This window comes from Rhea americana, unplaced genomic scaffold, assembly GCF_003343005.1.
Source record: "Rhea americana isolate MKP2758 unplaced genomic scaffold, rheAme1 scaffold_2, whole genome shotgun sequence".
Classification (NCBI taxonomy): Eukaryota; Metazoa; Chordata; class Aves; order Rheiformes; family Rheidae; genus Rhea; species Rhea americana.
In genome coordinates this window covers 10,118,527-10,131,259 of record NW_028186149.1, presented here as the reverse complement: position 1 = coordinate 10,131,259, position 12,733 = coordinate 10,118,527, and the positions used below count along the sequence as shown (strand labels likewise).

Below are 12,733 nucleotides of genomic sequence, written 5' to 3'. Positions count from 1 at the left end.
TACATTTACAAAACTTTCTTTAAGTGTGTATACATTTTCTATAAAACATCCTGTTCCTGTTAACTTCTCTTCCTTACATTTTGGAGAAGAAGGTCTCTGCAAACACACTGCAGAAACAATATGCAAAGGATCAGGAATGTCAGAGATCAAAAGTGGGTAAATAAGGCAACACATGTCAAAATTTTACATATGGCCCTTTCAGTAACCAAATTAGCTAGGTTTTCTTGGACTTGGACTGTTTTTGTTCTTTCCCCAGTATCTCTGAGCAAACAAAGAAATCCATCAGAACTATATGTGGCTCTCAAAAAAGCATGTAATTAAAATAACTTTTAATCTAAAGCATGATTTCATTGTAATTTTTCATTCTGTAATGACAGAAAGTAAATATTCCTTATTTTTTGCGAAATTGTCTGAAAAATTTGTTGGTTCTACTAGAGGAGTAAATGTTGCTTTTCCATCTCTAGCAAATGTCTCAACAGAAAAGATTTATTTCAGAAAATGTTGCCTATTTTATTAGTGAGATGTGAAGTGCGGGAAAGCAGTGAGCAGGACAAAAAAAAAAGAAAAGAAAAAAAGAAAAGCCCAACAACCTTGTTAAACACAGAAGCAGTGAAATTTCATCCCAAAGCAAGACCACAGTCCTGCAATCTGACCCTTTTCTAGGAAAGCCAATGTTTATTTAAGCCACATTGACCATTTCTTTTCCACAATATGATTTCACGATTACAGTATACCTCGGAGGGCAAAGGTTCACGTTGCAAACACGAGCCATTGGTGGTGGTCTCTTGGAACGGTCGCACAGGGTCTCATTGACAGCTTGTTTTGTCTCCACGTGTAGGCACATTGCAATGGCTTCTTGTGTTCCTGAATTAAAAAGGAAAACGCTTATGAGACACTGCAGATGGAAGAGATTTCTGTAAAACACAGTGAAAAAATCTCTAAACACTGCATTAGATGGCAGTATCTAAAATTAACTTCTCAAGTCAGAAAAGAACACCGGAGTTAACATATATGTTTGAAGCTCGAAAGATACTTGTGGATTATATTTAGCATTCTGTGATATCTAAAAAGCTTACTTTGATACTCTACCTCTAAGCCGAAAAACAACAGAAAATAAGCTTCCAAGAGCTTTCATCTCACTCTCTCCATACYATCCAATACTAGATCCCCCTGGTTCTGCAATGCTCTCAAGCCAGTTAATTCTTTTATTGCCAAAATCAGGATATAAATGATTCCTTTTCACCTGCCTGGACTCTAAGGAGCTAAAGATCTGCAAAAAACATAATGAAAAATACATAAAACTTGCAAAACTGTAGCCTGGAGAATGGCTGACTGAACAGAAAGGTTCCAAGAGACATGACAGTTTGGCCGAAGGCAGCAAATTGGCTTCAGGATGAGAGTTGTCCTTCCTCAGGACCAATCTTGGCACCTTCTGATCCCCAGCTCTTACTATGCGGATCTTATTACTGAAGCATGAAAGATTAATAACACTGAAATTTCTACAAGTCTTAAATAAGTTTGGTTTAGAACAAGACAGCTTAGATAACAGCTTGTGATTTTTTTTTAATTTTAAAACTATGTAATTATCCGACTTGGGTATTGTATTAGTATAAAGGCCTTGCTCACTTTAAACACAAGAAAATTTGTGAAGTACTTTGGGGATCCTCTGCATCTGGGATGTTATATATAAGCAATAATAATTATCATGACTGTGTAGGACAGAAAAAACCTAAAATACTATGGACACTGTTGCTTCAAGGTAAAAATGGCTTGCAAAACCCATAAAAAGTCACAGTTTATAGAACTGAAATCCATTTCCTTCCTATCTTTCAGTTCCATCAAGGGATTTTGTAAGGATACAGACATGCTTTCAGCTGGGGGTTAGATTTCTTTTCTCAGATTCAACTTGGAAGGCTCTAAAGGGGGGTTTAACTAGAACCCTTCACTAATGACTTGATGGCATCACCTGTGAAATTGCCACTGCTTCTGCTCTAATCTGACTGCTGCTACAAGAAGGGTCCTTGGCAGTAATCGTTATCARCTCTTCAGATTTCAGTGGGCTCAGTGAAATAATTTGCACTGAAAATCTAAGTTYCAAGTTAATGGTTTGTGTTTCATGACTTTCAGACACATAGAATTTCCATTTCTAGCAACAGTGACAAGCCACTGTAATGTATTCTCCCAAAGAGTTTCCAACCACCACCACTGCCTCAAATTTGTCATCCTCATTTCTCAGTCGCACAGAACAATGTGGGCAGCATCAGACGATTCAAAAAGTCAACATTTGATCCTATCATTTTTCCATCCATCTCAGTATGTTACAACATAGTATGAAAACAGTCCTTCCCTTCATAGACCAAAATTATTCTGTCTACAAGCAATTCTGTTGCAGTCCAGCATCTTCATCCAGCCATGATCATGCTCCTTCCTTGCGACACTTCAACCACTCTTCCGATTTCAGACATTTTCACATAGCAAACAGGCATCTAGCAGCAGTGATTTGTGCAATAATGTGGATTCCAATTTCTTTCAGGCTCTCTGGTACACTTCTTGATCCCTTCTGGGACTCATTTTCAGTTTARAAAGACCTTTATATACAAATGTTTTGATTCCATCTACAAAGCAATGAACTTCTATGGAACAAAAGACCTGATCTTAAATATGACTGACCACTATTTGTTGCTATTATATCAGAGTACTGAAAATTACAGGGAGGGCACACGTTAGCAAAACGTATTTCACTAGCAGGGCTGAGAAAAACCCRTCACTAGCAAACACCCCAAGGCTACAACTCAGACACGAAAATGCCCARACAAGAGAAACTACAACACAATCATTTTTTCTAGAACTCTGCGTTTTGTTCCAACAAAGGGAATCAAACCCTCTGTCCGCTTCCTCCTCGTGCATGCGCCTCGCAGGAGCGGCCTCCCCATCACCTCGCATAGGAGCCGCCAGGCTGACAGCACGCGGGACAGAAGCAAAGACCGCGTTCTGGCAGAGCATGGGCTACGAACGGCGTTACCAGACAAGCAGTCAAGAACACGTCAAGCATCCAGGTACCCTCTGTACCTTATGCTTCAATTCTGCTGCCTTTATTGCATCCATGTGGGAATGTCACAGTCAAAAGTGATGCTGCTCTGGAGAGCGCTGGGATGAGAGATCTTCTACATACCTTACCCAAGGGAGGGGAAYGAAAGGAGACTTCTTTCAGGCCTTCTAAAGCAGTAATAATCCCACAGGAACTTTATATTCCAGTGTTGCAAAAACTAAATTGGTCAGCCAAACAAGCAAAAGGCACRTTACACCAGGTAAGGCTTTTCAGTGCAGTTCATTAAACCATTGCTGGCCTGGCGTTGATTGTGCCACCACAAGAAAAAGTCGATATGCAGCATATATTTCCTTTGGCTTTACTACAGGCAGAAACAGTAGTGATTCCTTCCGACATATGTCTTATTTAAAGAAAAAAGAGCTCCCTCTTTTGATGCTGTAAGCACAAAATGGATATTGTAGAGCTGTTAAAAATGCAAGCTGCCCCGTTCCTCCTTGTTCCTTGTTTTCASTTCAGGGACTCTATTTAATAAATAACTCCACTTAAATTGATGCAGCGCTTTCTTGAACTCTGCTGTGAAAATGTCTCAAAAATTCAGTTTTCTTGCCCTGAAGTATAATTTTTTCTTGGTTGGGAATTTCCATCACAGATAATTTTTTTACTTTATATAAATTGGAAAATGGAAAAATCTATTATTCAAACAAGCAAAGTTTTATATGTWTGACTTTCTTGACTTATAATATAAACATAGTAGATAATTTAACTAAAACATTATGTATGCAGTAGGGAACATTAAGTATTTTTACAGTAATCTGATGCACCATTGTAGTAATTATCCTACTATTCAGTGAAATAGAATATTTCTATTTTAACCCAGCATTCAAACCACATACATTTACATTCTTTTACAAGCTTTTCYGTGCAATGAAATATACAGTGCACGGAACTGTGTTAAAAGATCGGAATGTATGAGGAAAAATTCAGATTTTTCGGTCCTGCCTTTTCTAGAGTAAAAATAAAATGAGGGGAAAAGTTGCTGTGTAAATGGAGAGAGGGTTGATCTCTTCAGCCAATTCTATACCTGGAAGAGGAAGAACAGTCAGTTCTTTCTGTCAACTGGTCTCAGCTTAATGCATATATCGGCCGAAAACAACCCAGGAGAAGCTCCAAGAACTACATGTGCTTGAGTCTCCCTGTAAATCTGTTGAAACCGGCAGTGTTATTTTACGGTCCTCTTGTAAAAGAGGAAGCGGTTAGACTCTGCAGTTAGGGAACCTACTTAGAGAAGTAACCAGTTACCAGCTTACCGACAACACTATTGCAAACACCCTCACTTTATTTGCGAGTCTCACAATACTCACTGTTTTTCTTAAAAGCCCTTAAAATATGGCCAGCATCCTGCAATTTTCTAAGAATCTCTGGTTTCTGATAAATAAGAAAGTAAACTTTGAGCCATTACGGTCCAGACAAAAGCCTGCACTCTAAAGGTTCCAAGGCTGAAACCACGGGGTGGGGGGAAAAGGAACTAGATACRGGGTTTTTTAAGCTCATTATTTTTAAGCCAATATAATGACTTGGGGGGGGGGGCTGAATCATAATTCTTTGAAACATTTGAATACAAATAATAAGAATTACACGGAATTATTAGAATTCGCCTTTATAATTACAGATATTTTTAGAACAGAGATCTCCATTATTTTTTAACGGAGAATATCCCTTTAAAATAGCGTTCACTAGTTAATTGACTGACAACACTGAAGAAATACTACAAATTGCAAGAAAAACATTTCTTTTCACCAGTCATACTCTTTGTTTTGATCATTACCTAAATTCTCACTGATAATCCATGAAAATTAACATTATGCTTAYGTTGAGGGCTTCTGCATGAGGACCAAAGTTTTTCAGATTAAAAAAAAAAAAAAAATCTGGGAAAATCAAGGCAAACGCCGAGCTCTCTAAACAATTTTTACTTGGGCACTGCTAGTGGTCTTTGCTGCCAGGGCACCCGGCTGACTCATTTCCAGCTAGGGATTTCTTCAGGTCCTGAAGACAAAATACACAGTTCTTTAGTCTTCTGGTGGTAACAGTTCCCTACGGATCCTAAAAGCGACGCCTGTCTCATAGCGAATCGATGCAGAGAACTTTTATTTGCCCACGTGGAAAGACTGACGGCGGAGGTATCAACCGCGATTCCCGGCGCAGCGCAGCCGCGCGGTCCTCGGGGGCGACGAGCTCGAGGCGCCCGCTACGCCGCGCCGCGCGCCACCCCGCCGGGGCGCGGGAAGCGCCCGCGGCCTCCCGGCGACCGGCCGCTAAAACCTCGTGAAGGGGCTGAGCTCGAAGGCAGAGCCGGCGTCCGGTAACGAGCTGCAGACTGCTCTATCCCGGTAATTCCCCGACCTCGGAAAGAACGTTACCGTCTGCATTTTTACCTCTGCTCAGGAGAGGGGCCAGCGGAGAGTTCAAATTAAATGTCTAGCCTGCACGTGGATTTAAAAAAGTGCTGTAAGTGACGAGCACTGAAACAGAGATTCAGCCCATGCTCGAGCAGCGGCCGTAAAGCTCGCAGCCGGCTTCGCCGCCGCCGCTTTCCCTCGTTCGGAGACAGGCAAGTGCTAAGAAACGTTGGGGGGGGACTTCCAAGGATTGAGAAATCCTCAGGAATTTATTTTAATAGCCACTGCTAGATACGTACATACTAGAGACAAAATACCTAATATAATTTACATTACATTGGGATATTCCAAACTCAGACAACATTTATTTCTTGTAACTAAAGAGTTCATCTAATTGAAATGAGATTTGGACATAAAATTTAGCAGAAATGGATCAGATCCTTTGAACTACACAATGGAAAAATAGTAGACACAGTGAGATCATTAGTTAGTACCTTGCAATGAGTTGGAAACAGAAGAGATGTCTGGTTCCCTTATAACTATTTATCGGCAGGTAATTTTTGGTCTGTTGGAAAGTGTCTGCCAAGGCAGCAAGAAGCACAGAACTGATGAAAGGAAAAATTCACTATTACCTAACTAGCATGACAGCTCAGGGACTGCTGAAGCTGTTCATCGAGAAAATGTCCTCGCAACCACCCAYGTTTCCCCAGAGCAGCACGCAGAGGAATGCCTACACATAGGGCTGGTGATAACACAGAAGTCTCAAGAACACAAAAAGACATTTTACTTTCAGACTTCTTTACATGTCTCATTTCTATTCCCTCTCCAACAAACAGTTAGATTTTCATGAACACTTATAGGAAAATTCTGGGTCAGGCAATCTCACAAACTCATGAAGGGGCTAAAAGTCAACAGCAGAATTCCCGCTCAGCTCCACTGGGAACAAAATCAAGGCAAACTTATGATTTTGTTCTTTAGTCATTTTAAGGTTGCTTTATGCTGGCAAGCGAAGTTGTTGTTTTCAGAACAGCCTCCTTAAGTTACCTTTAGCTGGCAAGCACGCTTTTTTATGTGAACTTTCTGCAGGAGCAAACACACATGCAAAAACACAGACATCATGAACACAGACATCATGTTACGCTGTGTAACAGCAAGCAAAGAAACAGAGATTATTTTAGCCCATATTCTGCTCACCTCCTCAAAATTAAAAGAATTTTGAGATTTTGAACCCCTCTGAAAAAAGATACTGGCTAAAAGCAGTAGCAAAGTGGATTTAGGATGGCAATGAAGTGACTGCACATGACAAAAATCAGTTGAGATATGAAAAGAATGAGAATTAAAAATTTAGAGGTAATTAAAGCCTTGTTTCTGCTTTAGAATACAATTCCTTATCTTGAAAGATTATCTCATTAAAATGTAAAAAGAGAGACAATTTGGCCATCCATAATGCCCACTGAAGGTAGTGGGGGGAATGGGATCCACCACCTTTTGTGATCACGTGTGCTGCTGTTCTTACGGATCAATCCCATCAGGAAAGAGCACTATTAAACGATAAAGGCAGCTCTTATTAGTCACTTACCAGCCTGCTGATAGTGTTCTGGGGCATCCCTCCCAACTGCTGTCTTCAAGTTTTGAACTGGTGAATAACACAGAGGAGGCCACTTTCTACGAGCTCTAGACTGGCTCTTCAATTCCAACTGTTGCTGCTCTCCCCTTTTCTACATTTTATATTTCTTCTGTGGGTACAACTGTCTTCACTTCCCATTGATGTCATCATTCCTGTCATATATAGGTGTGTTCACAATTCCACTGCTTCCACTTAACACTTCATAACTCACTTCTGTGTTCGGTCCCGAAGTACAGTATGTAGTAGCAACACCAGCAACCTTGTCTAGTAACATGTACTTAGGACGACAGGGAGATTCGATTACATCCAAGGAGGAATGTGCCTAACTACTTGCAGACAGATGTATGGCACGGAGTTCCTATGCAGTGATATTCTGAACCAAACCCTAAACAAACTCCTGCTTGATCTTCATGCCAGTCAGACTGAAATCAAGCCTCACTAACTACAACTTTGTGTTCCTACTATACTGCAGAAAATTGCAGCATTTTGGAAGATGAGTGAAAACTAACATGAGAATTTTAACTTTGAAACTATACACTTTCAGTCCCTAGGGAAAGACAGAYCATTTAAACATGCCCATCACTGATGCATTTAACATGCTGGTACCACCAACTGCCTGACAGCTGAGCTTATACTTTTCAATCTTTAATAGCACAAAAATGATACCTGCAATATCAAGACTGAAGCAAACGGCTGCATCAACAACTTTAACCCTATTTAACCAAATGAAGTTCAGTTTTTGAACACAGGATTTYAAGACACCATACTGGTTTAAAATACTCTAGCAATATTTTAAAATAAGTTAAAAGTTGAGGCTGCATTTTTCCTACATATCAGTGTAGCTAATTTGGTGTGACACTAATAGAAGATCCAACAATATCAAACAATGCCAAATTCTACAACTCCTGATAAAATAAATAAATAAATAAATAAATAAAAGTACCTCCAAGACATGTGGCTGAGCAAGGAGTAAAGCCAATGTACTCCCAGTCATAAATCAAATTGCCATCTTCAGCATGTGAAAACTCTGGTGTGTGAGGGATAGGATCACTGTCACAGGGTGCCTGGTGACATCCTCGTTCTGTTGGTGGCTTCACATCTTCACATTCCTCCTCCGGCAGTTCCACCTCAGTCTGTGTAAAAGCGAGAAGAATTCGGCACTTCACGTCCCGCACCTGTATGCCATTGCCACATGTGGCACTGCACGGAGACCAGGGCTCTGGAATAAACCTGCAAATAACCACAGTGCAGCGGAGACATTTGCATTTAATTTCACATACTTACGCCTGCATGTACCCAGTTAAAACGCAGCTCAAAGATATAAATGTATGCATTATATGCCAAGGAGATAATATATAATGCTACTTGATGGTTAAATAATCATAATTATTTAAATCTCTCACTTGTCTCTCATCCAAAACCATCTCTCAAAATTCATTAAATACAACAGAAAAAAAGGAGGGAGAGAGGGGAAGGAAGGAAAAAGTAAAAAGAAGAAAAATCATGAGGAACAGGGAAAGCTCTTTCCTTTCTGAGGGGGAAAGGACATCACCTAAAGGTTTTCCCAGACTCCATAAATGGTGTAAAAAGGAAAAAAATAAAAAAGGAGAAACTCCAGGAACACATGCATGCATACATACATATACATATATATGATTCAAGGGCTCTCCAGGTATGCAAAGTTACACATATGCCAAAGGTATATTTGCAGTCTCTAAATTTCTGCAAAGGGCTGTCACTGTACCTCATAGTAACCACGATGAACTAAAGAAAGGCCCTTTTCAAATGTAGCTGTCTCCAGTGCCCAACATTTCAGGCTGCTATTCAGATCTAATCTCATAAAAAGTCCTTCATCTTCAATAAAGAGGTCTAACCTGCTCAGTTTATAATCCATCATTTCTATCAGAAAGCTTTTATACTCCCAATGAACTATAATAAAATCTTGCTTTACAGATCATCAATTTAATGAAGAAAGGGGGTTTTAGTCTATAATATTCTCTTACTTCAAGGGTCACATTCATATCCAATAGTAATTTTCAAAATGACACTAAAGCCAAGAGGGCGAGTTTCATTAACAAAGTCATCTTGGTTGGCTTTGGCGTACAATTTACATGAAATCAAATATAGAGTTTTCTCAAGAAGTTGCAATTGCTTCTTTTTATTATAGGTTCAAATGCAGCTGACGATTGAAAAATAGATGGGAGAAATATGGGAATTTATATGACCAATGCTAAAAATGTTTCTAGGAGAAAAATCCAAATCAGGATCCAAAGATTTCCCTCCTCTTTGATTAAAAATAACGTTTACTGCAAGAAAGCAGCCTTAAGAACATAAGTCATGGAAGATGAACAAAAGCAAGTATTTACACTCCGTGTACACACTAAACATCGAAAAATGTCAACACAGTGTGGTTGATTCTGCRGACAAGTTAATCATCTTGAGCCACCTATTTCTTGCCACTATACGCAGAGGAAGAATCGAAGGAGAAAGGAGGCCAGATGACTGGGCAGCCCGTAAGGATACTCAGCGCAGCCTGGGGGCGGCCACCCAACACGTCCTGCAGAAGAGCGGAGAAGAGCTATTCTTCCCTCCTCTAATAAAAGTTACAAGGTAGCTGACTATTCTTCAAAGAGCTCTTGAGGAAATACCTTTTTAACTCTACTAAAAAGATAAGTGAAGAGATCAAAGTTTGCCACTTCCAGGTTTCCTTAACAGAGCCTCAAAGTTTTAGTCACATGGCTCTTGTTGCTGACAGGCTTCAGTGAGGGGCTCAGTATTCCCAACGCCTCCTGAAACCAAGGAAAGCTAAGAATATTCTTCACTTCACAAGTCCAACAATCTTGGAAGTACATGACCAGACCAATTTTTAKTGGAAGGGTATTGTCAAAATGGTGGATGAGGTACCCTACAGTTACAAAAACAGCGTAAATGCCACACTGGTACCACCTAAAGGCCAATCTAGTCCACAGACACAGCTGATGGGTCAAYGTCTAGATGCTTTTGACAACAAATTCTAACCGAACATCTGTGGGAAAAGCTGCTACAAAGGAAGGATTTCTCTTACCCCACAGCTAAAATCACCTTCACCCTGAATCAGATTTCACAATCTTTCCAAGGAGAGCCATGTGGACCACTTAGGTTCGCCACGTCAGAATGGCGCTGATCCAGCAAAACAATTAAGCACGTGCCTAACTTTGAGCATAGTAGCAGACCTTTGAAGTCAGCAAGACTATAACACGCTCAGAGTTAAACTTGCACTCAAGAGCTTTATTGGATCAAGTCCATTGTGGACAGGCATAAAAAAATTCTGATTTTGCTCTCCAAAATGCATCTGTTTCTAGGGAATATATAACTCTATTTGCAGTCATGAATCTTATTTGAAAAATAAAACTAATGGACATCCATAGTTAGATTTGCTCAGTGTTCAAACCACACCTACCACTTTTTTACGGTTTGAAAGAAAATAACTTTTTTTTTTTTTTTGGGGGGGGGGGGGGGGGGTAAGAGCATGACAGCAGCATACCAGAAATTAATATTAATTTTGTATACTGTTAGTTGAATGCATTAAAGCATTCCAAAAATAATGTATGATGCATTCCTTCAAAATCCTGTATAACTGTTTGAAAGGAAAATTTGAACCACAGCAATTCTTTCATTCAGCAACCAATTGATTTATAAAGAAACTTAGAAAATTCTAAGCATTCTTCCTTTGACTTATAGCAAGGCTATATTGTAATAGAGGTTTTCCTGTTGAATATTAGTGTCTGGGATCTTATAGTGAAGTGTAAAATTAAAAAAAAATAATAATTTTTTTTTATTCTACCTTGCCATTTGCTAAACTAGTCATGTGACTACCTAGCCACCAAAATCCCCAATAATAGAACTTTCCAGGGGAAGACCTTTTTAATGTCATACTTTATATTAAGTACCTTTAACAGAAGCCAGTGGAAGCTGATAATACAAAATGAGAGCATGGAACTGGCTGAACAGTGTCAGAGCTCTAGAGAATAGAGGTTGGTGTTTTAGCTAAATTTTGAGTTTGAACAGATGATATTTTTTTAAAAAAAAATTATTTAAGATATGCACCTCCAAAGCCTGTAACAGAGATCATTAAAGTAAATTATCCTTCAGCCTCAGAAGTGATTTATTTTTAATTGGTTGACATTCACAGCACACACAGCAATGATTTGGACTCAGTAATTCTCTGAAGCAAATGGAAATTTACTCTCCTTTGATTAAGGTACACTCAGAGTGATCTCGGGTGAGGATTAAGTAGTATCAAAGCACTTCTTGTATTGCAATGCCCTGCAGATCATTAGGGATTTATAATGGAACAGAGAGAATCACGGTAATTCTGAAAATTTTCTGAGCCCTTTAATTAAGTTTGTAGATGAGACTCCTTTTCTTCTTTCTGATAAAAAGAAAAAAAAAGGGGAAAGAAAAGCCGCAAAGGAGAGCAGACACAGCTTTTCACAATCAGTCTTTCTGTACAGTCATTCTTACCAGTGCAATACGCACATCAAATGCTACTAAAATTATTTGCACAGTTATAAATGATGCACACGCTGCAGTCACAGTGGAGAATATATCTCCTACACGGTATTATCAGTCTAACAGTAAGGGAAGAGTGCATTCACTTGGCACACTTGGAAAAACTACTGACAGTAAAACTGGGACAGACTAGCCCAACCCAACCTAATCAAATCTGGCCTGAAAACAACCCAGCACAGCCTTCTGCAGCACTCTTAACAACTTGGAGAACGTGGTGTCTCTTACTATTTTCCTATTGCCTACAGTCCTTGCTTTCAGTTAAGGCAGGAAATGCCTAAATCCTGAAAAAAGGCTGCTCTTGTGATATTTGCAGTCCCACCCTACAGATTCAAGGAGCCTGGATAAAAGTTTGCGGAGGCATCTGAAACGCTGGCTGCTTACTGGAGCAGCACTGGCACCCTGCTCATCACTGAACCACCGCTCTCGCCTGCTCTAAGCAGAGCTGCATTACTACACATTTTATTAACCCCAAGCCTAATGTGTTTGACTAAATGATCACTCCACTTTCAGAGACAAAGCACGGAAAAATGTTTAATTCTTTATTATCGATCGCACGGTGGGAAAGTTGCTGTAAAAATGACTCATCAATGCAATGAGCAGGAGCCTTTGTGATACTGCATTTCACTTTGAGCTAGTGCAACTCTATGAACCCTGTGATTAGTTTTTAGCTCGGGTTGCTGAAAAAACATGCTTCTGAAAACATTTTAATTTTGTCCTGAACCACGAGAAAGAAAGGCAGTGAGGTGTCTATTTCTTTAGCTTGTGATTAAAAGAAGGGTGCAAAATTATGCTGAAGCTTCTCTGTGAATCTCACTGTAACTAAGAAGGCTCAAGGGAGGAACATTTAAAATAATGATTGGTATCAACTGTCATCACATTCCACAACTAAAAACTGAAAAGGTCAGACCTACATTTTTCTTGGCCTCACTTTAAGGGCAGTCATTTTTTATTTTTCTAATAATAAAAAAGAAAAAAAGCTTTTGAACATTCACCCTCTATAAAAATTCAGGATACCAGCCATGGTAGACCACAGCGGCAGAAATATTTATCTTCCACAAGCTAGTTTGGCATATTCATCATTTGTGGGTTCTAAAACGCAGCTGCATTTAT

At 39.5% G+C, this 12,733-nt stretch overlaps 1 protein-coding gene across 3 annotated transcripts in view; it reads right to left on the bottom strand.

The window, feature by feature from the left end:
• ADAMTSL3 (ADAMTS like 3) overlaps positions 1–12,733 on the bottom strand; it is a 191,514-nt gene that overhangs the window by 35,460 nt on the left and 143,321 nt on the right. For all 3 annotated transcript variants that reach the window (XM_085303476.1, XM_085303475.1, XM_085303477.1), the window contains 2 exons: positions 8,016–8,302; positions 735–864 (listed from right to left, as the gene is read on the bottom strand). In XM_085303476.1, the coding sequence (XP_085159602.1) occupies positions 735–864; positions 8,016–8,302 (417 nt within the window). The remainder of the gene's footprint in view (positions 1–734; positions 865–8,015; positions 8,303–12,733) is intronic.